Source organism: Apaloderma vittatum, unplaced genomic scaffold, assembly GCF_000703405.1.
Source record: "Apaloderma vittatum isolate BGI_N311 unplaced genomic scaffold, ASM70340v1 scaffold12590, whole genome shotgun sequence".
NCBI classification, from domain to species: Eukaryota; Metazoa; Chordata; class Aves; order Trogoniformes; family Trogonidae; genus Apaloderma; species Apaloderma vittatum.
The window spans coordinates 53776-80358 of record NW_009696288.1 but is presented as its reverse complement, the minus strand read 5'-3'; the positions used below and the strand labels follow the sequence as shown (position 1 = coordinate 80358).

At 38.1% G+C, this 26583-nt stretch overlaps 1 protein-coding gene across 1 annotated transcript in view; it reads right to left on the bottom strand.

The window, feature by feature from the left end:
- Positions 1 to 26583, bottom strand: part of LOC104277630 (rho GTPase-activating protein 42-like) — a gene marked incomplete at both ends in the record, with an annotated part of 76917 nt that overhangs the window by 33239 nt on the left and 17095 nt on the right. Inside the window, one exon of the mRNA XM_009874323.1 lies at positions 24783 to 24844. Coding sequence (XP_009872625.1) covers positions 24783 to 24844 — 62 coding nt within the window. The remainder of the gene's footprint in view (positions 1 to 24782; positions 24845 to 26583) is intronic.

The window sequence follows — 26583 nt, the reverse complement described above, 5'->3', positions numbered from 1 at the left end:
ACTTCTTAAACCTAAACATTTTTATGTTCTAAGTTTACATTCTAAAAGTACACATTGATAGATGTAAATATACAGGGGGGAAAAAAAGATAGGTATATGTAATAAATATCTTAACACTGCAAACATAATTTCAGTTTTTGTGTATCCAGACTTTGCAATTACTTGGTAGGGGTTTCAGTAAATGATTTTTTTTCCTTCAGAACATCTAATTAAGGTTGAGTGGATAAACTATACTTAAAAGCTTTATTTTTCCAAGTATTTGTCATCAGATTCTATCTTGTTTTTTACACCTTCTGAAGTATTTGCTATTCCAGAAACACTGATTTTTGGAAAGCTGAAGTAAAATAGAGGTTTTGTTGGAAGTATTTATATTTCAGAGACAAATGTGCTACAGAAAGAATGGTCTTTCTATCTCTGTCTTCTAAGGATGCCGTAGAACTGTAATGCTGGGATATGAACTCCCGTTCTGCTCCCATCAACGCCTCTTTCTACTTCCAGGCTAAGAAACATTGACAAGTTTAGAGGCAAGTACAGATGGTGCATCCAGCTGTGTATGAACCAGGAGCAGACCCTGAACTTCTGCTTCAGCTGAAAAGAAACGCACTTTTTTGAGGGATGCTGAGAGTAGTGGCAAGTGCTACCAGGAAGCCCATAGTCTCATTTACAGAGAACTAAATTCGATCTTGAAAAGCAGACTGCTGGTGAGACCTTATGGCCTGAGACTTTTTAGGATACTTCTGATGGAATTTTGACAATCCCATACCCTGACCAAAATCAGATTCTTCTGTAAAGCTCAAAACATTCTGGCACAGAAAAAATTAAGGTGGAGGCTGCAGGAGAGAGTGATCCGAACAGCGTCAGAGGTCTGCATTTGCATAGGCAGTTTTGTCACTCCCGCACTCGGCCAGCCTCCACGCTTCCCCTCTGCCCACGCGGCTTTCCTCCTTCAGGACACTGTGAATTCCAACTCTACTGCTTATTTCCTTGATATATTCAAATCCCACAACAATTAGCCAAGCATTCAACCTGACCTGCTGCCCTTCCTGCGATTCCACGCTTGACCATGGTGACACTGCAGGACTTTAAAAGGAAAGTGATGAAAAAGAAAATTCCGAAAGGCACGTACTGTTGAACCAGAGCGACTGAATGCGAAGGGAAAACAAAGATTTAAATGTTATTTTTTAAATTAGAGGTTCAGTTCTGTCCGTTCAAGCAAACTATTGCAGCAATTTATACTCTTGTGTATAATGCAAGACAACGTATTGTTCACACACACATCAAAGTCGTGATACTGTTCTCGAATACAGACACTGCTCATGTTCATAGATTTTCACCTCTTTTTGAGAAAAGCATTATTCACCTCTTCCAGAAAGAATAAGATCCTTCAAAAAATAATAGCCTACCACTGTTAATTTTAATTCTGCTTTTTCTTCCACCAGTCTCCAGTACAGGTAAGCAACAGGGCAAGTAGAGAGTATCACATCAACTGTTAGTTGACCTCAGTTAGACACTTAGTTAGTACTAATCTTAGTACTAACAAATGACATTCCTAAATTGAGAAGGAAAAGAAACACCTCATTGTTCTCAAGAGCACGAGTAGCAGGACTGCACTTGTACCATTCTGTGCGCTAACAGAACAAAGAAAAGCCAAGGATGTCGCTGAGGGAAGCCAATTTAAGGATTACTCCCAGGACTGCACTTGAAGGGGAAAAAGAAATAAAAACCAAAGAAAATAAATAAATAAAATCCAAGAACAAACAGTCCCACTCATGCTAAGAAGATTGCAAAGCATAGTACAAAAACAAGCAAACCTTGCAGAGAGTACTGACTATCTGTGACCCCTAACCAGATGCAACCTTGACTTCCAACATGGGGAGAATATCAAATACCAAGAGCAACTCTCGGGCACTTTCTTTCATTTGGTAGTTTCCTTTGTTGCTCTTAAGCATCGAGCAAGCAAGAAAGAATTACAGTTTGCAATCAATACATTTTGTGAGCTCACTGGCAGAAATGAGTGAGTACACATCATTTTAGAAATATTCCATCATACTTCTTTTCTTCTATTTTTAAACTAGCCACTATCCTATTAAGCACAGTACGTACTTAAAAATAATTAAATTTAAAATATTTTAATTACATCAGTACATGAATCATTAATAGAGTGTTTATATAAACCACATTTCGTTCATTTTACACCCAAGTCTCAAAAGTTGAGGCATATGCTTTCTGAGCTGTTTCTACATGCTCCTAAACAAGGCAAAGATGACCTCTGCAATCTTAGATGAAGGTACAACAGAGCAAGCACCTATCAAATACAGCCCAATCCCTCTCAAACATCTTACCTTTTTATGGTATCTCAGTCTCTATGGCAAACTGCAACACTTACGGTACTTCAGTACTCAAAGATCCTGAGGTCCAGTACAAAACACTAAATTGATTCTCTTGGAAGGAAAGGAGGCACCAACATCCTCCATCGTGTGCAACGACTGCGGAGCAGAAGCTCCTTTCTTCCTCCCAGAAGACAAACCTTGTGAACGACGCTGAAACCCTGGACTGTTGAGACCCCTCCGTACTAACGCTGATTAACTTTCTTCAGGCTCAAGTAACAATGGAGAAACATGAACTCTAAGGACTGGCATTAAGAGAACAGAGAAAGGAAAACAAGTATTTTTTAAATAATAGCTCCCCCACAAAATCTGGAAACTCAAAGTGTCCTCTAATGAATCAGTCCATGCACTGCCAACAGCAAGATCTGATGAAGGACATCTTCATCTCAGTAATGACACTAGCACAAAGAATCACAGAATCACAAAATGTCAGGGGCTGGAAGAGACCTCAAAAGATCATCTAGTCCAGCCCCCCTGTCAGAGCAGGATCACCTACAGTAGATTGCACAAACAGAGTCTCAAGACCTTACCAGGCAGCTAACTGGAATCACTGAACGTTAGATATCCGCAGTCTCTGCACTCGATGCAGTCACACAAGATTCCCCTCCCAATCGATGAGAAATAAGCACCTTGTGATTCATCGGGACACTTTGCAGACAAGATGCACCCCATCACACCACGCAAACTGAGGCTTGCTATTCTGCTTCCACACAGAGAATTCTGAGTAGATGCATAAAGCCTAAATACAACATTATTTAGATGTTTCCAAACAAAAGCAAATGAATGTCTGGGCCACTGGGCTTGAAGTCTTCTCTCACTCAGGGATATTGCAAACCCATTTCAAGTTTTATGGGATAACCCAAAGAAATCTGGGACTGGGCAGAAGAGGCGCTTCTCATTCAGTGGAAAGCAGGTAGATTCAACAGATACAGCATAAACTACAGACATTACAGGATCCACTAAAGGTTACTGTCAAGTTAACTTTGCAGCACAAAGTTACACTCACAAAAGTATGTGGTGCTCCTAACACATAACCACACAGCTGAACTACAAATGCAGTTATACTCTCCCCCAAACAATAAATTATCAACTATTTAAAAAATATATATAACATAAAATATGTTTTTAAAATTATACCTATTATTTATATAATTATTATAAATTATTAAAAACAATGAAAAAGTGTAACAAATTACTTGCTTCAGAATTTGAAAGAAAAAAGGTCAAATATTTCAACTCTAAAATGGGACTAAACAGGAAACAAATTTTATTATATTAAGTAATACAGAATATGGTTTATTTTTAGGCACAAATCAAAAAATTCTTGAACCTCTTGACTACCTTTTATTCAATTAATTTATAGCACAGCTATCACAGTTATCACTAACTGATATGTGTGGACTGCTGAAACAGGAACATTCAAAACTGCTCATCTATCTAGGCTATTTTGCCTGTTAAAATCCAACCTTGCCATTGCATATCACTTCTCTTTAAGATGGGACTTCATCCAGTCTCAGAAACAAGCATTCTGCCCTACATCACGGAGGCCCAGGGCAGCATGCTGCCTCTGCTATTCTCGCTTTCCGGCATTAATGAGTAGGACGACGCCAGATTCATCAGTTGACTCTGGAGCATGGCAGCTAAGTGGTGTCTGACCAGGACAGGGCTCATCCACAGAGCTCACTGAAGCCAAGTATGGAAACCAAGAAAAAACCCAGGTCTTCAGGAATCAGAAGCTCCCACTCTCTGACTCTGTTCACCTAATGTTGCTCCAGAAACACCTGGACATCATTATGTTACCTAATGGCAAGGTCTCAGAGAACTATAGAGCAAGTTCCCAATAGAACAAATATTTAACAGAGTTAAAAAGGAAACAACGGGTCTTACAAATTACTTCAAGTATTTTATGATTATTTTTCTTAATGAGTCAGTCATCTCTTCACGAACCGTAATCATAACTGGCAATATTCAATGACTGTAAGACTGGGATTTTAGACACTGCCCAGTGAATGACAAGACGCATGATGGAGGGAGAAGAAGCACTTAAATGAGTATACTTGTACCACAAACTTAGAAGCAACAAGTGTCCCATGCATCTCAACAGTTTTTGTTTTGCATAATGAGGCAGATTATTTCTGGCTAAACATATAATTGCAGGCAAAAGAGAGAAAAGTTAGCCAAAGTTTCCATACATTAAAAGTTTTTCAAGATGGGAAAATGGCATTTGGCATATCTAGATAAAGGATATTATCCCCATACTCATTTAATACCTCTTTTTTAATGCTATTTCTCTTTAACTATCTTGTTCACTCAATGCATTCATTGCCTGTGATGTCTCTGGAGGGAGCAGCTAAATATTCATTCCATCTGTTTTAAATTCCACATTTGAGAATTTGCAGTAAGCTTGAAATGTCTTTGTTTCCTTATAAATATTTAAAGAGAAAATATCATTATATTTAAACTCCCAGAATTGTTGTTATTTTATGGTAGTTAAGTTTTAATGCTTGTATGCTAATCTGTTTTGGTCATAAACGCAGGATTCTTGCGCGCTGTCAGATCACTGATACTTCAAGCACAACTTTGAACAGCACCAAGAAGCAGCTTCTAAATTCCCACCATTTGTATGTGGGATAGAAATTGCATTTATCATAATTACCTTCTACTAAACAGTCTGGTTTGACAAACCAAATTTACTGTTAAAGCTGATGCTCCAACTGTCCGGCCAAACTGAGAAAGTGCAGCAGGTATGGGTGTTATCAATCACTCCAACGAGCAGTAAAGCCAGAGGCTACAAACCTGCCACATACCCTGTGAAAAACCTGCTTCTGATAGCATGTAGTGGCAATGAGATGGATAATACCTCTAATGGGCAGCCTTAAAAATTATTTACAGCATATAACACAACGGCATGTGCGTACAGACAGCAGACTTGCTCTAGGAGGAGTATTCAAGTCTTTCCAGCATTGTGAGCTGCTGAAGTGAAACTGGTACAAACACGTTAATTCTGGCTTACGTGGTCAAGATGGACAAAATAGACTTATGAAAACAGTCATGTTCCATACACACGCACATGTATGGTTATAATTGTATATGTGTATAATTGTATATTTGTATGAAGTCAGAGATTCTCTTATTTTCTCATAACTCTTTATTTTCCTGCAAATCTCAAAAGGCTGCTAGATTTAATTTTCTTTTTTAGGTAGTTGAATGAAAAGACAGTTTAAATACCTCAAATATCTGACCCAAATAAGGTCAAACCATGTTTTTTCCTGCTACCATCATATTCAATAGTGTTTTAGAAACTCAGATTACAATAGAACCATGTGATGCTGACCTTCAGAAATTACTTTAAGCTTTTACTACAGACTTTTAAAATACATTTATTCTTTTACGAAATTATAACAAAAAATTACACTTAAAATTTCTTCTAAGATAAAAGATTACATAACAAAATGTATACTTTTAGCTATTATTGTCTTCAAATACTACATATAGAAACAAAAATTGCCTTCATGAAAGACAACACAAAAAAGAAACAGGAAATAAATTGGAGAAATGAAAAAGAGCAGTTGATAAGAATTCTAAGAAATAAAAATAAGACTGTGCTAGGTACACATAATGGTTTCAAGAAACTGAATGCCAGAGGTTGGTACCAAGACAAAAAAATCCAGCTGAATTATTAAAGGGCATGGCTCGTTTTGCGACTGCTAATAAACACACGCTCGTTACACATGTTAAATTGAAGAAACTCAGATCTTACACTTGAAAGTGTTTGTAGAGCAAGCACATAACTCCTCCCTCCTCTCCCACTCACAGCACACGAACTGGCAAAGAGTCCTGTGTTTGCTGAAATATTAGATGCTCCCCAGCAGAAACATCTGTGTACAAAAGGAGCCCAAACAAATTCCAATAGGTTATGCTTTATAATGTAGTTGAAGCAATAGGGGGGAATAAATCAAAAATTGGTATCATACAAAAATGATTTATTTTAAAATTTAACTTCTTCCCTACATCTTCATTTACTACTTTTTCCCTTTGGTAGCCTGAGTATAATAATAAAATAAAAGAAATTGCACAGCTCTTCTCCTGTGTCATGTCTCTATTTCAAATGCCAAACACTATCCCAAGTATTACAAGTACTGAATAAAGATGTAAACACTGGCATGTTGTTAATTAGGCTTCACGGGGAAATTAGGATGCAAAGAATGGTACCAAGGGAATTGTCCAGACATGGGTTTTAACAGTGCTGTTACCGCCCTCCCACAGTAACTTTTAGCAGAATTGACTTCATTCCTTTCACTGTATGCCTTGCCAAGAAACAGATTTTGAATAAAGGGCCCTCATTAGCAATAAAAGTTTGGAGGGTGGAAGTGCTGCTTCAACTGTGCGTTGCCCAAGTACATGCACAGAGCAGCACTTCTCTGGATGAGCAAGTGCCTGCGCAAGCCAGTCCCAGCCTGACGCTCCCACTGGGTCACAGCCGCTGCTCCCGGGCTCTTGAGTATCAACGGGGGAATAAACTTGCAGCTTCCAAGCACAGATACGAACGCTTAGGCTATCAACCTTCTCTACCAATTCTGGAGCTCACAGGGGCTATTCAGACCTTCTCAGGTCCTAGCTAGGCTCTATAATGTGCTCCCGGAGATGCTATGCGAAGGCTGACAGAATTATGCAATAAGTATTAACAGTCAAACCTTTTTTACTTGCCCCCTTTTAGCTTCTAAGCAAAATTTAAGGTGTTGGTGATTCCTGAGTGTAATGGTTGTGTGGAGGAAAGTATCTAAGAATCCCTCAGAGCTGCTTAGAAATCTCTTTTATGGTATTTTCAGGTGACTACTATCTTAGTGATAGTGCGAAATATTTATGTGCACAGTAGAGGCAGCATGCTGCTGTGGGACTCCTTGACGTAGTCAGGCCCATTGCGGGACTGAATGAAATCTCACCTTAAAGAGAAGTGATCTGCAATGCCAAGTTTGGATTTTAACAGGCAAAATAGCCTAGATCAGATAAGCAGTTTTGAATGTTTCTGTTACAGTAACATTTATGTCTTACTATTGACAGCACCACCGAACCAATTTGAAAATGAAGCACATCATGTCTACTTAAAGCAACTTATAAATCGATGGAATTATAAACTAAGTTCCTCTAACACCACCTTTATTAAGCCATTTTTTATTCAGGTGCTCAGACCAGTGCTGTACATCGAAAATAGGGCACCTAGATCCATTTCAGGAAATATTCATCACATTGCATGTCTTAGAACTCAGCTTCAAATGAACAGGACAAGCTACAAACGTGTTTTCATGAGTGAGGACCAGCGGTGTGCTCATACAGCATGGACTTCCCTCCCTGTCACTAACGAACCTCCTGTTGTGTGCTAAAGGCAAAAAGGAGAATCATAGATTGTAAGGGGTTGGAAGGGACCTTGAAAGATCATCCAGGCCAACCCCCCTAGGGCAGCCACATAGGAACGTGTCCAGGTGGGTTTTGAAAGTCTCCAGAGAAGGAGACTCCAAAACCTCTCTGGGCAGCCTGTGCCAGTGCTCTGTCACCCTCACTGTAAAAAAGCTTTTCCTTGTGTTGAGCTGGAACTTCTTATATTCTAACTTAAACCCATTATTTTTTGTTCTACCGCTGGGCACCACTGAGAAGAGATTGTCCCCTTCCTCTTGACACCCACCCCTCAGATATTTATATACATTAATAAGGTCACCTCTCAGCCATCTCCTTTCAAGGCTAAACAGCCCCAGTTCTCTCAGTCTCTCTTCACAGGAGAGATGTTCAAATCCTTTAATCATCCTCATAGCTCTCCGTTGGACTCTCTCCAGTAGGTCCCTGTCTCTCTTGAACTGGGGAGCCCAAAACTGGACACAGTATTCCAGGTGTGGTCTCACCAGGGCAGAGTAAATGGGGAGGAAAACGTCTCTAGACCTGCTGGACATACAAGATTCCCAACATTCAAATGTAATACTGAATGTCGGACATGTGAATGCATTATGAAAACACCAAATGTGCCTGAGGAGAGCCTACAGAGCCACTTACGAGCCCTGCTTCAGCTCACCTACAAAGAATTAACATCTGATGGGCTGTGCTCGCCTTTGGGACACCCAGCGTAAGAAGGACACGGACTTGCTTAAGCGGGTTCAGAGGAGGGACACGAAGATGACCGGGGGGCTGGAGCACTGCACTATTCTACATGTCTAGTACCGTGTCCAGTTTGGGGCCGCTCACTGCAGTACAGACACTGAGGTGCTGGAGCGTGTCCAAAGAAGGCAACAAAGCTGGTGAAGGGTCTCAGGAACAAGTCTTACAAGGAGCAGCTGCAGGAAATGGAGTTGCAAAGTAAAATTCAAATGCAGAAAGTACTATAAAGACTCCTCCTCCCTATATTTATCATTTATGTGTAAAATATGCACACTTCAACCCTACAGGAGTTTTAAATAGATTAACAGAAGCTAATGGTCAATAAGTTAAAAAGGAGAAAATCCCAACTGACTTACACCTTGTAAATTTATTGTAAAAGTCCAGCAGAGGATAATATAGTGGGACAAGTTTGCTGCACATACGGGGCTCCATTTCTGTATCCCCTGTGCTTTCATTCATCTCTTCTCCGGATATGCTGATGATTTTTTTTTCCCCTAAAAATCTTTCCACATAACAAGACCATGCATGCCACCTACTTTTTCACTGCACAAGGACATACTTCAAAGAACTTCTGATTTCTCTGTGCATGTCCCATATTCCTCTTTTCCCTTGAGTACACAAGAGCTCAGTGTGGTTTTTGTTGTTACTGTCACAATATGAGCTGCAAACTCTGTGTGTCTCTGCTCTCCCCAGCTCTCTCTCAGGCTTGCTGCTTAGCCGTGTCAGCAGAATTATCTTCTACATAGATGGGACCATTTTATAAAGTGTTAAGCATTTAACTTTTCCTGATCTATGAAGAATTACAAAGATGACTGAAGCTGGTACGTTTCATAACTAGAAGAGCTACATCCTCTCCCTCCAATTGGTTTTCTGTTTTTCACCAAAATTATCAGTTTCTGTTTGTCAACTGTGTTGTTCAAAACTATTTACCCTATATCCAGAGGTGAACACCAGAAGACAAATTGAATGGCACTTTGAAAGCTTTAGCTAAGAAATCTTTTGCTGCCTGTATTCCATCTACACTATATAGGTAGTATTTACATCACCTGAGGAAAAAGAATTATCTGTTGTGAAAGAATAAAACACAACACCACAAAATCAAAACAAAATTTAGACGTTTGCTTCCCCCCCTTCGTTTTTTGTTTTGTTTTGTTTTGTTTTGTTTTGTTTTAAAACAAATCCCTGAAGATGTTAAGAAGGCAGACATAAGTCAGCAACGAATATGGTCATAGTAGGTAGCTAATCATCCGACAAGAGTTGGCTTACTCCATAGACTGTAACTCAGTGAAAACTGTAAAAAGATAAAGTAATCACAAGCACAATCACAATGAAGGAAAAACAGTTCAGTTGTGTACTTACAAGTTTGGGTATTTATGATTTTATCACTACCATTAATACAAACAGTGCATGCCTCTTGCCTAGGCTGAGAGTTCAAATCATAATGAAAGCAAAAGAGAACTCGAGAATGTCATTTCAGATAGCCAGCAGGAGAAAACCTTTCTGGTTTTTCCTCCCTTTATGGCTTTCCAAATAAACAAAAAAAAATCCTCAGCTGGAATGTTTACATTACATATTATCAAGGGGGAAATGGCTACATAAACACAGGAAACAGCATAATTGGAACACAGAACTAATTAAGAAAAAAATGGATCCAGTATTTAAGTATACCTATGATTCAAAACATTTTAACAACTCTACTGAGTACTTTGGTAAACATACATATTTTACTATATCTTGCACTTCTTAACACATTTATTACAAGAAAAGTATTTTTACCCATGAAGAAAAAGTAACACAACAAACCCAAACCTTCTTGTACTGGGGGGAATCTTCAATTTAAGAAGTAAAAGAATCTGTTTTGGTGGACAGTTTGTGTGGCCACTTCTTTTTTTTTAAAAAAAAAATTCAACACGTTAACAGTTACAGAAATTATCTGATTAAGACAAATTTCAGCAAATAAGCAACAAGATTTACTTTACAAACTCCCTCCTTTAAACCTTTCTAGACACTTTCACTGTGGCTGTTAGACCTACTTAAGAGCCACCCCAAATCAGTTCCGTATGTTTTTTACTTCGTCTCTTTGCTATTCCAAATCCTGATCTGTAGATTTTGCAGCCAGGTCTGTTTCCCTCACTGTGCAAATGTCAACAAAACTTCTCCAGAGAGGAGGGAATGCATCCCAAAGAGGCCTCATTGTGAGGTCCCTTACAATGCAAAGGGAAAGCTGGAAATCAATAAAAAAAATAAATAAACACCTAAGTAATCAAAGTAATAACTTTCTGACTTACTATGAAGACTAAAAACGATGTTTTTTAATTAGCACGCATTATTCCCTAAGAGATGTTGAGCTGTCACTCACTACAGCATTTATTTTAAAAAGTTATTCTCCTGGTTCAAGAGCAAAGTTTGCTCTAAAACCAGGACAGCTTCTTTTGCCAGAATTCCTGAAACTACCTTTAAATAGACTTTCCTAAAAAATCCTAGAAAGCCAGAGTATGTGTGCCTTTTTCCTAGACAGAAGCTGGAGACATTAAGGCTGACAGACAAGATGTTCTTGAGGGACAAGCCTTCTATAAAAAGAGATCAAGAGCTTGAGTGCTCAAATGTCATCATCAGCTTTTTCTGAGGCCAAAATGAGAACAAACTCCTCAAAATTTTAACTGAAGCAAACAAACCAAAAAATCTTAAATGGAAGTTTAACTGTGAGGGATAAAAATAAGCAAATGAATAACCCAACAAAGAAGCCAAGATGTTGGCAGAAGTGTTTACTAGACCTAGGATTTTGTTTTAAATTTTCCAAATTGCCAGAAATGGTGTTATTTGACATACTGTGTTCTTTTGTTTTATTTTCTTTTAAACAAACAAACAAAAACCTTCAGCTGCACAATGCTCTGTAGAAGTTCAGGCTCCTAAATACTAAAATCAACCTATTCAGAGCCTCACACAAACCAGTCTTGGGAAAATGTCATGACTAATGAAGTTACTCTTAAATTCAACTGGAAAAAGCAGATATTTGTTAGAGGTTGTTCAACTTCCCACTGTTTCCCCTTTTCCTCATAATCCCTACGTCAAGGAAGACAGAGTTGAAGTCTTCTTGAGAAATGCACTGTATTCTTAGCCCATTGTCATGGTGGGCATCTTTGAAATAGGCTACCACACAACACTTAGCGCAATCTGATTAGGCATGGTTCAGGCTAAGAAGGATGCGTGGCCATCAAGCAATACAAAATACTCTGTTCCTACATTACATTTTCCAGCACTTGGCTCAATATCAGTTTGTGCCTTAGACACTTCTATTTTCCTTGGCAAAGTATTTCACAATGCAGCTCATCGTGAGGAAGTTTTCTTGACATTCAGCCTAAATTCTCTCTCAATTTCTTCCTGTCAGATGATTGCCCTTTCTTAGCTAGATGATGTAAGCAGCATACACACTTCCCACACAAAGAAACAAAAGTTCTGCTAATAACATACAAATGGAGAAGTTAAATTTCCTTCTTTTCAGGAACTCATGCATCGAAAGCACAAATGGGATCATCTGAAAAAAAGCTGTATCAGATCCTGAGCTCATTCTTTCACCAGCTCATTGCTTTTACACTCAGCAGGTTCTGAAAATGCCTAAGTAATAGCATGAGGATAAATGCACAAACACAGGAGAAGATAAACTATATATACAGTATCTATACATATGACCAAGTATCTACAATCTTTTGAACAATTAATCAGACTCTGACAATTTAACCCAGAATGATAAATATGCTGGTTTTAAATATATGTATAAACTTAGTTTGTTCCGAATTTATGACTCGAAATTTCAAAATTTTTTTTGCTTTTAAATTGCTACCAACATTAAAGTATTAATACTTTTCTGCTACTGTGATTTGTTTGGCTTATTAGAACACTGAAAAATCTTGTAAAGGATATCCAAACTACTTACATAGTATGTGCAAAAATACTTTTGACATACTGCTAATAGCCTGTAAACTGCAGTTAGAGTAAACGCACAGCCTTTTGTCATGACTGTTGTTTGAATATAAAGTTTATCAACTACCAAAACTTCATTACCAGTATATGTAGGCCCAGCAAACCTATTTAATAATTACAGTAGGGAAAACAGTATTAGATTTTAGGTGCTGCCTGCCCCATCAGTTTTATAAGCTGATTTGGAAACTAGACCTTACAAATTATAGCAGACAGTACAATTATATTATCACAGTTTTGAAAAGACACCGTATTTCCAGGATTGATGGTCCTGTAACCAGTTTTGCCATTTTTAGGATCCTGTGCTAGACTACACTGATGTTTTCTTCTACTTGTTGGGTTGCAAATGTAACTTTTGCTACCATGTTAAAGACAGTGACAATTGTACCCCTTAATTATTTAAAAAAAAAAAAAGAAAAGAAAATGGAGTTCTGTTCCATTTCATAGAATCACAGAATCATAGAATGGCCTAGGCTGGAAGGGACCTTAGAGATCATCTAGTCCAACCTCCCTGTCATGGGCAGGGACACCACCTCTCAACTAGACCAGGCACCATATGTGATAGTCATTGTCATAACAAGTATTATTTTTGGTTTGTCATTTTGGGAACAAGCACCTTGGAAACAAATATTTGATACAGGCCCATGAAATCCATTTCATACTGGCAGGTCTCCCTTAATTGAAGTCTCACCAGGAACACCCAGAAAGTTACTAATAGTATTGTTTAAAATACAAAATGGGTGCATCTGAACTTATACTGGGTAAATACATGCCAATCCACAGACACTCCAGAGCTTAGATATTAGAAGTGGCTTCTGTCTTCAGAGATGGTTAGAACAAATATTCAAAGCGCTTTACGTGAAATCTGTGCCAGTTATAAATTTCATTCCCAAACGCGGTGAGCTAAAAAGCTGAGAGAGTGACAAAGAACAGCTCATACACAACTGAGCCCAATGCGAAGCTATGGGGGTTTATGAACCCGTCAACAACCTCATCATTTTTCTCCTTTGCCTTCCTATTTATTTTGCAACTCCCCTTCACTAAGCCCTGTTTCAAATTGAAGAGCAATAGCTTGAGAGGCAAGGTGAACACTTCAGTCTGGAAGTGATCTTAACTATTGATCTACCTGCTTACTTTTTTAGCAGTCCATGAAGTCACCCACGTGAGGTAAAAAGACTGTCAGTGGCTAAGTAGCGGCTCTGGAGACGTCAGGCACTACCTGCCTGCTGCTCTTGGTGAAGCTGAGAACTGACTGAGCAGCCGGGTAGGGATGTGCTGGCAGTACAGCTGGCCCTGCAGTCACTATTTGGGACCAAGCTGTGCAACCTTCCAGTAAGAAAACAAATTTTTCATCTTCACAGGCACTGCAGGTCTCCATGGGTCAGTTCCAGTAACTGCAAAAGTGAGGTTAATAGCTACTAACTTCTACTATCTGTTAATATTAGAAATCACTTTGCATTATATTGCCCAGCTGCTGTGAAATAAAACACTGAGGAAGACAGCCTGACAGTTAAATGCTTTGCTTCCACGCCACGTCTGCTTCTTGTAGCAAGAGCCACGGCAGTATCCAAACAAACCGCTGTTATCTCTCCAGTATCAACAAAACCAACTCCCCCAAACCACTACTTAAAAAAAAGAAAAATTAAAAAAATTAAAAAAGGAAAAAAACACTGGTGATGAGGAAACTAGCTGCTTGCAAAGATGAATGTAACTAAAAGTTGTACTTTGTTTTAACAGCTATTTCATGAATGAACATGCCCAGGCATAAAGCCAAAATCAGCTGAGCTGTTTGTAATGGTACTATGCCCAGGAACTGTTAACTCCAAGATTGGAAGTATGTGGCCTTTCAGGAAACAAAAGCACGTGTATGAACATTTAAGATATTTTCTGAAGACAGACATGTTAGCCAAAGATATGAAGTATTCAGGAATAAACGAACTTTTGTAGGTACAGGATCCACAGAAAATCTTTCGATATGTCCATGCTGTTGACAGCATTAACTCTGTGCATACAGTGCTCCGGTATCCCAACTGAAATTTAAAGACTAAATTAGAAACAGGCAATGTAGGTGTTCAGGCTAATTCCTTAAAACTACAGGAAAAGGTGATGATGCTCCTTTAAAAACACCACATAATGCTAACAGGAAAACACAATATAGGAAGTTATAGAAGAATTTAAATTGATTTCATACTGTGAATACAATTTTATAGCTGCATACACACAAAGCTTTCCTGACAGCTGACACACAGAAAAATATTCAGAGGTTATTTAAGCCTCAAGTGCTGAAAAATTAAGATTTTGAAGGTTCTGCCAACTGTCAGTGGTGAAAGTTCTAAATGAGCATCTTGTGAACAGCACAGAAAATCAAGAAAGGGATGCAGGACACAGAATGATGTGTTGGGACAAGACATTAAGAGCAAAAGGGCTAGAATTAGTATCAGACACAGGTTTCTCAGTCTTTTTTCTGCTCTCATGCAAATATGACTAAGAACAAAAATTAATTCAGACAGCTCTCATTTAGCTTGCAAAAAGAATCAGCTTAGGGAGAGGGAAAGGTCTGGTACACTTTCTTTAGCCTTTTACCAAAGAAGCAACACTCTCTACATGTTGATCTTTAAGGCTACCAGTCTCGGTGACAGCATCATTCCTAACTTTCTGCTGGACCATCCAACTTGGCTTCCAGATTTCACCTCTAATTTCCTTTTACCACCAGAAAAATAACTTATTTCCTTGACTACAACTACTTGTAACAGAAGGGCTGCAACAAACATTGCACTCAGAGCTAGGTCTGCAGGCATTTATTCTGGCAGTTGCGCCAGCTTAAACAGAGTTTGCTGACCTTGCATTGCTTCTTCATGCTCGCTTTGACTTCTTCCTTTGCCCTCGGTTGTTATGATGCTGATGGTTGGGAAAAAAACCCACAAAATTTCCAAAAAAATCCAGTAAAAACTTCTGTATGCTTTGTTTTTAGGCCAGGTCAGTCTTCTGACCAAAAATACAGACAAAACTGTTATCCTGTTTTAGTCTTAGATCAAAGTAAAAGAATTTGCTCGGGTACGTGCATTTAAGAAATTTTGTCAAAGTAACAATAATCGGAGCTTCTGCAGACATTTGAAAAGAATAATAGAAGCAATCTGAGTATTCTGCAAACCTTAGAACATCCTATTGCAAACACTTCAGATAAAGCATCTTTGTGTGTAACACAGCTATAGGCCCATCCAGATTATACAGGTTGCCAAGGGAGAATATCTTTCATTCTTGAGAAAAGGTGAGGGGTTCTTTTTGTTGGTGTTTGTTTTAAATAAAGGCATTTTTGTTTCTACATAGCCTTTAGTACATAAAGTGCTTGTGTTATTATCCATTTTAATCACATTTCCTAGGATAATGAATAAGAAAAAACAAATAAAGGGGTTTCAAACTATTCCCAAGATCAGACTAAATGAAGAAAAACCCAGAAATAGGTTGTTTGTGGGAGTTAAGTACCTTTTAAGTGCATATAAATTCAGAATCTATTAAAAAAATCAAGTGGTAGATGGTCAAGTAACAGCATGTTCTGACATTATTAGAGGCTAGTAATGGGTACAGCACATACCCTCTGCTACAAGCAACTCTATTCTCTCCCTCTGCAATCACAACACAAACATATAAAACATTAAGACTATCACGTTGGTGGATCCAGAAAACCTCAAGTTCATTTAAAATATTCAGAAGTGCAAACATCTTCCTGTTTTCTCTGGCCACAGTCATCTGAGAAGACACTCAGTTAGGGACTCTTGAAAGCCAAAGCATCAACAAGCTGTAATAGCAACTACTTACATTTCTGTGAAGACTAAAACACCATTAAAATAAACTCCTTCCAGCCACGCTACCCAGTGAATGCCTCTCAAAACACTTTGGGAAGCTGCTGTCTTGTAATGCAAGATTACATGCCTTGAAACACAAGGAACGTGGAATGAGCATATGAAATGGAGAACAAATTAGATTTATAAAATGAGAAGAAGCAAGTGGCTTTCCAACTAGACCTTCACTTTGCACTTTTAAAGGGAGGATTTCATCTCTCTGTCTCTTGATCATACTCTTTAAAACTGGAAATGACAAGCAATCTCATTTTGTGGATGTTCTCTCCTAACTTAAAAATGCTGCAGAATAAAACAGATGTTTTCAGAAATTTGGCCACTTGTTACTGTTTTACTGACTGGGTTTCAATAATCACTCTTATTGCAGTCTCTGATGAGTAGTCAATTAAGAACTGCAAAGAACATTACTAAGGCACCAAGCCAACTCATCAGGACACTGTAAAAACAGCAAGCTGTTCAATCTTTTAATAAAATGCTTCATAGATCAAAGATTAAAGACTCCCTGTAATCATTTTAGATTGTAATAAGGAGCAATCATCCCAGCTCTTTCCTAGTCAGACATGCATAGGGAGGTAAATGCAAATACAAGCACCCTGAATATTGAAAGCAGGAGAAACTGTAATAGTTAAGTGAATCTAGTTAAGTGAATCAAGTACTATAATCCACAGTGTAGTAGTCCTGCAACACACACTGTATTTTTAAAACAAATGCATTTCCTTGATTTCCATTCTCTGTAGAATACTGAAGAACAAATACTATAAGGACACAAACTATCAAAGCCCGAGGGCTTTGTATACTGTTTGTAGAAGATGCTGCAGATAAATAAATGTTAACAAGTGTTGTAACCACAGCCCAGAGGCAGTGAAGCCCCTTCTCTCCACTGCCCCCTCCTTTCCTCTTAAACAATCATGCCAGGTCCCACTCCCAATCTCTCGGGCCAAGAGACTGTGCTCCAAGACACCAGTGCTCCCTGTTGGATGGCAGCTAAGCAGCCGAGACCAAACCGCAAAGCTCAGAATGGCAGATCTGCACTTTCACACCTCTGACAAAAAATCTTTACTACAGGAAAATAACTATGTCACAATTCAACTCTTCAACATCTGTCTTGGAAAACAGCAAAGAGTGTTTCTAAAAAAGGTTATACTGCTTTCTTCCTCAACTGTTAGGTTCATGGGGCAATGGAATTATCTAGGACCGAGATGGGCAGGCCAGGGTGCAAATGGCTTTGCATATGCTACGGTTCTTCACTGAGGGCATTCATATCAGTGGGAAACAATTCACATTTTCAATGGAAAAGAAGAAAGAAAAAACAAAAAGGAAGCTTCTAAGAAACAGAGCATTGTTAGGAGGCCAGTCAGCTCAGTCAGTTAGAGCCTGGTGCTGATAACACCAAGGTCGAGGGTTCGATCCCCGTTCGGTCCCCATGTGTTGCCTGATCTAGTTGAGAGGCGTCCCTGCCCATGACAGGGAGGTTGGATTAGATGATCTCTGAGGTCCCTTCCAGCCTAGGCCATTCTATGATTCTATGATACATGAACAGTAGGTTCTTTGTTGACTTCATCATCTCCATAAAACTCTGAGCAAATTTAGTCTTAATGGGATTAACTCGTCACAGCAAAATGATTCCAGAAATACCTTCTGCAAAGTTAAAGAAAACAGGGACCTATATTTTCAGTCCCAGATATCAACAGGTGGGCAGTAACATGGACGTGGGAGGGATTAGTTGCAACTAGTTTGTAGTGAGATGAGTTTAATCTTTTAAATATATTCATAATCAAATGTCACAGGTTGACTTTGGTTTCTTTCTTAATTTCCACAAAAAAATGAAATATTATTTTAAAGAATAAAAATTATTAGAGAAATTAGAACTATACTTTAACCAAAGTGGGAATGTACCCAGTGCAAAACTGAGAAGTAACACTAAGACCTCCATATATATTCCTAGGTATTATTATTTGAGAAAAGTAAGGAAGCTGACAGAGTCTGATCTGGAAGAGCCACCTAATGCTCTGTGCTATGGCACACATAATTTTACTTCCTAATTGTTTGGCCTATTACGTGTTTTTTATATGGGGCAAGTTCAGAAACGTCCATGTGTACATACAGATGTTAGGTGTTAAAGTCCATTAATGATAACAGAACGTGAGCTGTTTACTTTTATTACTCTGTGTTGTTTTTTTTTAATTGAGCACAAATGCTAAGAAACATTCACTGAATATGTATATTTTTGTACTTGAGTGATGCAGAGAAAGATAGCAAACAGGATTCCTTCTAGCTCAAGACACAGCAAGGGGGAAAGCTCCCTTGACAAGAACACACCAAAAGGACAACGTTGCAGTTCTGCTCTCTAGGAAACCTGCATGAGAGAAATACGTTTCTTGATTTATCATTTAGAGTGGTCACAGACAATACCTGTAGGTAAGTGAAGGCATAGTTCTAATATCTTTTTCATCGCAATTATATCAAAGAAATTACTATCTCCTTCATAGTAATTCTGGCCCGGAAAGTCATCGTTTTCCTTGCGTGCACTGAAGTGAGGGGAAGGAGCTGACAGAAAGTCAGGGCCAAAGGAATTATTTTTCCAGCTGGATCACTTCTCCAATAATGTTAAATCCACAGTCACACAAACACTTGTACCAACATAACAGGGCAGACTGGACATTTTCTTAAACGGTCCAAGAAATATCCTACAAATATGTAATTAATATGAATCTAAAAAACATTCTTCTAGGTGTCACTGAACTTCACTTGATTTACCTCCCAGTTTTTATGCTGACAGTAGTCAAGACACAAAGCTGTCTGAGATTTGGGGCAGAATGCTGGTTCTGAAAACGATTTAGTTAATATTTTCTGTAGCACAGTTCTTATAACCATTCCAGAACTAAAACACAGCAGAAAACCATACACTGCTGGTGACAACTTCCTCTCTCCAAGACTAATAGGCAAAAGCCTCAAGAAAACACTATTACATATTTTAAAAATGAGAATTCATGCTATATTATGTAAGGTAAAGACAAATCATAGTTTTCTCCAGAAGAGACAAATGAAAAACATAAGCAAAAATTATTCCATAAACTAAATAAATGGAATAAATGAGACTCACCCGAATTAACTAGCTAGAATGTAAAAACTCACATATGTCATGAAGAGAAATGTATGTACCCATGGTTAATAAATTACTTTTCAAGCATCTACTTAAGGTTAACAGTATCTGCAGAGTTCCCATTTCGCTCCACAAGCTCCACAATGTAAGTCTAGATTGAAAAAAAAAAAGTAGATGACCACTGCATAATACATGCAACCAAATGTTAGACAAAGTTCACCTGTAGAGACAAAACTTACTCTTCTCACAGTTTGGGATCAGAGACAAATTCTAGGAGGACGAAAAGGGAGGAGGAAGACAGCGAGGCTGAAGATACTCTACTAAGCTCTCCAACATAAGGAAATATCCATGGCTTGTCCAAAGACTTCCAGGAGCAATTTACAGTAAAAAGAGATGAAGCAGGAACTCTCTGCACTCTGAGGTGCAGCTGTTCTTGAATCTTGCAGATTCGGTTTTCTTCTAGCAAAGCAACTGCACTCTTGAGCTCTCAGAAGTAGATGTTTTTCCCAGACCAGTCCTCTAGATTCCAACTTCCCCTGCCTAGAAGGCAAATGATCTGCTGATGCATTGCCCTAATCTGCAGACTTTTCCTGTCTACTTCCAGGCATGCAAAAAAATTACGCTGGTGAGGACCCAGGGATTTGGCACTGATGCCTCTACCCTGCATACAGAATAAATTCCCCAGCGATGTCCTCAGGAACAGGAGAACAAAGAATGAGGCATTTTTTTCTTGTGTCTTTTTCACTCATTTCTCACAGTATTTACGAATGGCTCAGATCAGGAAGTGGAGCAGAAGAGCCTCTGATAAAAGGCAATGAGGGAACTGGGGAGCAGTCAGGGTTATAGTGACAGAAGTGTTTGGTTATATTTTAAGTCAGACTTGAAATGTTTGTTCTGGTTAGTTCTTAGGAAGTAACACTGATAATTTTATCGGAAAGAAAATAGAAAGAAAAACTCACTTCAAGGGCTGAAGTGTTAACCTGTTGTTGAGGACTACTAGGTCTGATCTGCCAAAAATTTCAAATGGTGCTGAGATATGTCGTTGCAATTAATGAATCCCAGGCCTCCAAGTAACATTGTTCTAATTTATTTGAACTACAGCTGCTCAAAGAGTCCTCCTTACAGACAGTGTCTTCTCATCTTGAGCTTCCAAGTGTCTAGCATTCCTCGGGGCCTACCTCTGTCTTCTTTCGAGTCTACGTAACGCTTTCCATCCAGAAATGCATATAACAAGCATTCAGAATGGGGGTTCACAAAAAAGGTTTAAAAAGGCATGTGATTTGTTTTCAATAATTTTAATTTTCTCCAAGATTTCTAAAACCTTGCTTGGCTGCTAGTGGACTGTAAGTTAGCATAAAAAAACCAAAAATTAACAAACCCAGTCAGATCAGTATTTTCCTATCTTGCAGAATTCCCTTTACCAAAGACATTAATTTCTTCTGCAAATAATATCAAATATGTAGCCCACTATGCCTGGGGTAGGAAGAAGAAAATAATAGAAAAAGAAGTAAAGAACTGTAAAGATAATTTTTATAACAAAAAAATTCAGTGCTGATTTACTGCTCCTTGTTCAATAGAAAGCTCAGTTACTTAGCAGATGGGTATTTCCAAATTACTAGTCTCATGCACAAATTCAGAAAGTCTATCTAAAGAAATTAGGTTGACAACACAGTACCTGCTAGTTTAATTGTTCAATAGTATATGTACAGGTCACCTTAAGCATAAGGAAAATATCCCCACTCCCAAAAACAGAGCTTTGAGGTGCTTTTAATTAATTTTAAAAAGCAAATACGGATGGAGCAGAGGTGAGGGGGAAGGGGCAATAGAGACAAACTCAAACAAAAATACAGTCTTGATTGCAAAGGAAAGAAACTCTCTCATTTGTGGTGCTGTTCCTTCTTTTGTAGCAATAAGCTTTCAGTCTCCTTGCAGGCAAGTTCCTACTGAAGAGATTAATTTCAGTGCCAAAATTGCCATGAGAGGTGAAAACCACTAAAAGTAGTTAGGGAGTATATCAAAACACTATCATACACTATTTTTTGTCCTTTTAAGAGAGCCCTGGGGAAACAAAATGCCAGGTGTATGCTCTGCAGCCTCAGTGTGCTAGTATATGTGATTTTATGATTTCTCCCCTTTATAAACCGAGTAATAAGCAGCAACTGTGGATAGAGGACTGCTTATTCTTCTGATGGAATCTGTAACCCACTTCATATTATAGGGAAAAGGTTAATTCTGCTCAACAACATGCTGTGTCCTTCGGTATCTGATTTTACGTACCATTCCACAGATAGCTGGTTATAACAGTTCATTTATTTTTCTTCAAGTGGGGCTTTTGAAACTGAACATTTTGAAGCTTTCCCTGGAAGCAGATAGCATCAGACCTCTTGCGTGAGGGCAAATACAGAACCACAAAGAGAACATCCAGTTAATACAAAGGAGTCCACAACAATGAGACACTCTCTGAAGCATGAAGATTATGAGATACAGAGACAGACGTTAGAAAGAAAAATACTCATCAAGCTTAGTACACAACTACTCACGTCAGAATTTTTGTACTGTCCCCTGAAGGATTTAATATCAGTCAGGAATTCAAAGTAACCATACGCATCTCACTGTTTCACGATGCCAGAGAGAAAAGCTCGGGAACCATTCATCACTTGCCAGCAACCCATAAAAACTTGGGTAAATAGCAAAGAATGTAACAGCTCAGAGGCCCACTTCAGTTCAGGATTTCAGAACTAATCAGGGAGTTATATTCAAGATACCGTAACACTCAAGAGAACACATTCAGTGCCTCACAGTGAGCAGGGATCTCAAGGAAGAGGAAACCAGTGGCATGAACCAAGTCATCTATTCTTATGACAGCACAGCATAATCCTATGAAAGGAAAAGGATTCAGTATTCTATGTCACTCCCAGTACATTTCTGTTTGTTATGAAGTTTACTAACAATATCAAATGAATAGGGAATATAAATAATGCATTTATCCCTAAACTAAAAGAGCTTATCACTTACGTAACAGAAACAAAGTAAAATCAGCAAGAGTGGAAGGAAATTATTTTAAGTAAGTTCCCTTGATATAGATCCAGATATTCACATGAAGTTAAATTACAGCGTATCTATTGTTCCTAAATAATCACTGCGAAATAGAGGTCATTCTTTCACATTCCCTGGTGGCTTGTTGCTGAAGCCAGTGGAAAGGCAGTGGGGATGAATCTGACTTTTTATCCTATTTACATTACTTGTGAAACCCAAGAGAACTGTTTGGTTGAGTTTCCTTTTAATGCACCATTTACCAACAGCATCATTAAATTAACACCGTCACAAAATGACAGGTATCAAACATAAGGCTGCATATCATAAAATAGGTGTCTTGTGAATTACTTTTTCCTTTATTTGCTTTTTAAGGGGAAATATTTGGTGCACGACCTCTGGCTTTTCTAAGTTCAAGGCAAGGAGAAAAGATCATTAGCTGGTACGTAAAATTAACATCTGTTACCTCATATCCCCATATATACAACATTCACTGATAAAATAAAGCCTTTTTACACTTCAAGAGTTAAAAAGAAGTTGTAAATGGTATGATGAAGTGTATCCATAAATAGCCTCAACACTGACTAGCTGTTTCTCTCCAAGCCTTCTACAAAATTTCAGAAAGAACAAATTTTGTTTGTTTTTTTTCTAAACTTTTGCACGTTTCCTCTTTTTTATGCAGAAATAAGAAAAATAATTTTTAAAGACGTGCATGCCATATAGCAAGCTTTCCCATCAACTGAGAACTTTTTCCAAAATCATTACTACTCTGCAAATTGGGTGGCTTAAAGCGCTTCCAGCAGAGGAATCAAAAAGTGTGTGCCTCATGCTTCCTCAGAAATAAGCAAAACATTTTAAAAACAGAAAAAAAATTAAGTTTGCTGAATTTTCAGATATCACTACCGTGATAACTGTGAGTCCTTAACAAGCTCAGCATGAGCATTTAGTTTGAGGAACAAACACAATGGGGCTATTTCAAACTCGGTGGAATGCTGGACGCAAATAATTTCCTATCACGAGCAGCTTCTCCGCACGTGGTTACTACTTACCACTTTGATACAATTTGATGATTGCTTTCTACTAAATTTACAGCCATTTGTAAAATATTTTTTCTTGTGAGACTGAAATCTCACCCAAGTCTCTGACCCTGCATCGGGATCCAACAGCTCAGCTATGCAATTCATGCATTTCCACTGAAGCCATACTGAAACGGAACAAAAACTGGTCTTTTTTCACTTAATGAAATTAATATTTTTTGCCCTTTAACAGCCTACCTACAAGATACAAGGTGGTGAGTATGGAAAAGTCACTTCATTCTTCTGTCTACCCATGAAAAATTATTGAGCATGAAGCAAAGGATTTTGCATTTTTATAACTCTGCTACTGTACCATGTAAATGCCTGTTATTTTGCCACTTGAAAATATTTATGTAAGCAGAAATAGCGGCAGACCAATTCTACAGTTATTTACTCCTAGGAATAAGAGGACTTTACGCCTCTTCTGGGATTAACAAATTTCCTCCAATGTGAGTCAGAAAATACTTTTCCTCACCTCTCTAAGTACTCATAAGAGGAAGGAAAACCAACACAGTCACTGGATGCATTTGAGCTAGTTAAACTTTCACAATATTTAAAAACTCCCCAACTGAGGTTAATACTCACCTCAGGTCTTTATTCATGTTTGAATTTTAAGGAAAAAAAAAAAGTAGTTTCATTGTTTATGTGGAAATTTTTTTTAAATAGTTCTACAAGAATACACTTAAAACTTCTTTAACACAGCTACATCTGAACAGAAATATAAATAAAAGCATCCTGTAGATTCAGCAGTACGGAAACAAAGGGAGTAAGAATACCATAACAAAGGGCAAATTGACAACTCTGATCTTTAACATACTCTGCAAGAGTTTCTATCACTTATTTATCGTATTCTTGGATTAGTAGTATACTTCACGGGTATGCCTTGTGACTAGTAAGTCAAGATAGGGGAAAGGAAAGGTACAGCATCATTTGAAGGTTATTCTGAGGCGGGGAGCAGGGAGGGAGGAAATTGTGAAAAAAGTTTTCACATCCATGCAGAAGTATTTGGCTGAACACTCTATTAAACATTGCTGCAGTCCATGCTAGCACATTTCTGCCTCTGCAGAATATCAAATGATTCTTATGAAATATTTAAGATCTACACAAACAAAAAGAATAGCATTTCAGGAGGAATTGGAAAAAAAATGTACTATTTTATACAAAAAGCAGCTCAATGCAACATACTATTTGCTAACAAACTTACCAGTCGTCTCCTCTCCTCTTCAACAGCAATCAGGAGGCGAGCAAACTCTTTCAGTGACTGGGCTGAAAACAAAAAAAAGAAGATCATTATTCTGGTGAAAATTACATTTCCAGTCCAGATGAATCCATTATCTGGATTGAAGCTGTAGAGATAAGACACTGTTCTTAAATAGCACTTCACTGAAATCATAGTTGTCATTAAATAAGGCACACATTGAAGCAAGCAGCAGGTCAAGAGCAGGTATAAAGCAAAGGAAAATAAACTTAAGAGTCATGTGCATTTAAAAAATAATTTTTTAATGGAATATGGGAAACTGATTTTCCTGAAATGTGCAAAGATCAGTCTCAAAACAAAGAAGTCTACAACTAGCCACAAAATTTACTTTACCACATTGGGAGCAGAAAGAAACTGCAAAGGAAAATATCAAGTTTCTCCTGTTAAAGAACATCAACAAATATTTGCAAGAACTGTGAAAAACATCCAGGTAAAAACTTGTAAGTCAACACTGTAGAAGAAATCTGTTACTTATTCCAACCATTTAGGTTTAGCAGCTCTTTGTCTGTTATGTTTTACAAGGACAAACTCTCAGGTGACAATAAGAGATGACTGATTTATGAGTGAGCTTTGAATTCTGTTACAACTGTGAGAGAGTCTTTGGTCACAACTGCCTTCCAATATAATTCAAAGAACTATAGCGGACATCAGCAGGAACACAATAAAAGTATTAACTCATAAAAGAGGGCAAGAAAGGGAAAAACACTCCAAAAACTCTTAAGGCTTCATTCTTATATAATCTATCCTTCCATTTATGTTACTTTCTCAAGGTCATATGGGTTATTCAGATTTCAGCACCACGGTTCGACAGACAAAAATGTCAGAGAAGAATCATGTGAAGAGAAGTAGCTTTTTTTGCTTTCTCCTGATGCATCTAGCAGTAACTGCTGCCAACGACAGGATGCTAAATTTCATGCTTTAAAGCTCCGATCTTAGAATGCAGATTCATAAATCCTACAGCTTGTAACAATGAACTTGAGGCAGACTAAATCGTCTTTTAAAGAGGAAAAAACACAAGGAAATAAAACTTTTAGAATTTCTCAAAAGAACAGGGTTGAAAAAGTCTTCCCAGTTAACCAACACACATTGCTGAGGGTATGCCAACAAAACCCTTGTCCCCTTTGCTATTTTTCCATTTTCTTAAGTGTTTTTACAAAATGTGTCTCCAATAATCCTGCTTCAGCTCCTTTCAACTTTCCTAAATTAGCTTATTTTCTGGAGCTATGTCCCAGTACCTTCTAAGAGGGAACGAGCATCTAGCTTGCCTTAACTGCCTTGTCTGCACTCACAAATTGCTACTTAGCTTTTGGACCATACTCAAATAATTTGTATCCCTTTTTCCATCCAGACCTTTTTGCAACTGTAATGCTACACCTGCACATCATGACCTCTAAGCTGTTCTTGCTGACTAATTCTTATTCCCCCCCCTCTTATTACTCATGAGCTCTTTGTTTAATGCAAACACATCTGGTAAATTAAGTGTCCATCCAGTTGGGTCGAGCCTTTTCCTTTAATATTTTTTCCCTGAGAACACAAACACTAGAAAATTTTCCCACCTCTGAAGTAAAAGAAATTCTAGTCCTCCTGCACAAACTTCTTGATTCAGGCTTCTGAGCTGAGCCTTTCAGCTCCTGACTGTCAGTTGTTTACCAGCTCAGCCTGTATCAGAATTACATCTTGATATCAAGATCTCAGTTTGCTATCCACTGAATTAACTCAATCTCTTAAAGTCAGATCAAATCCCACC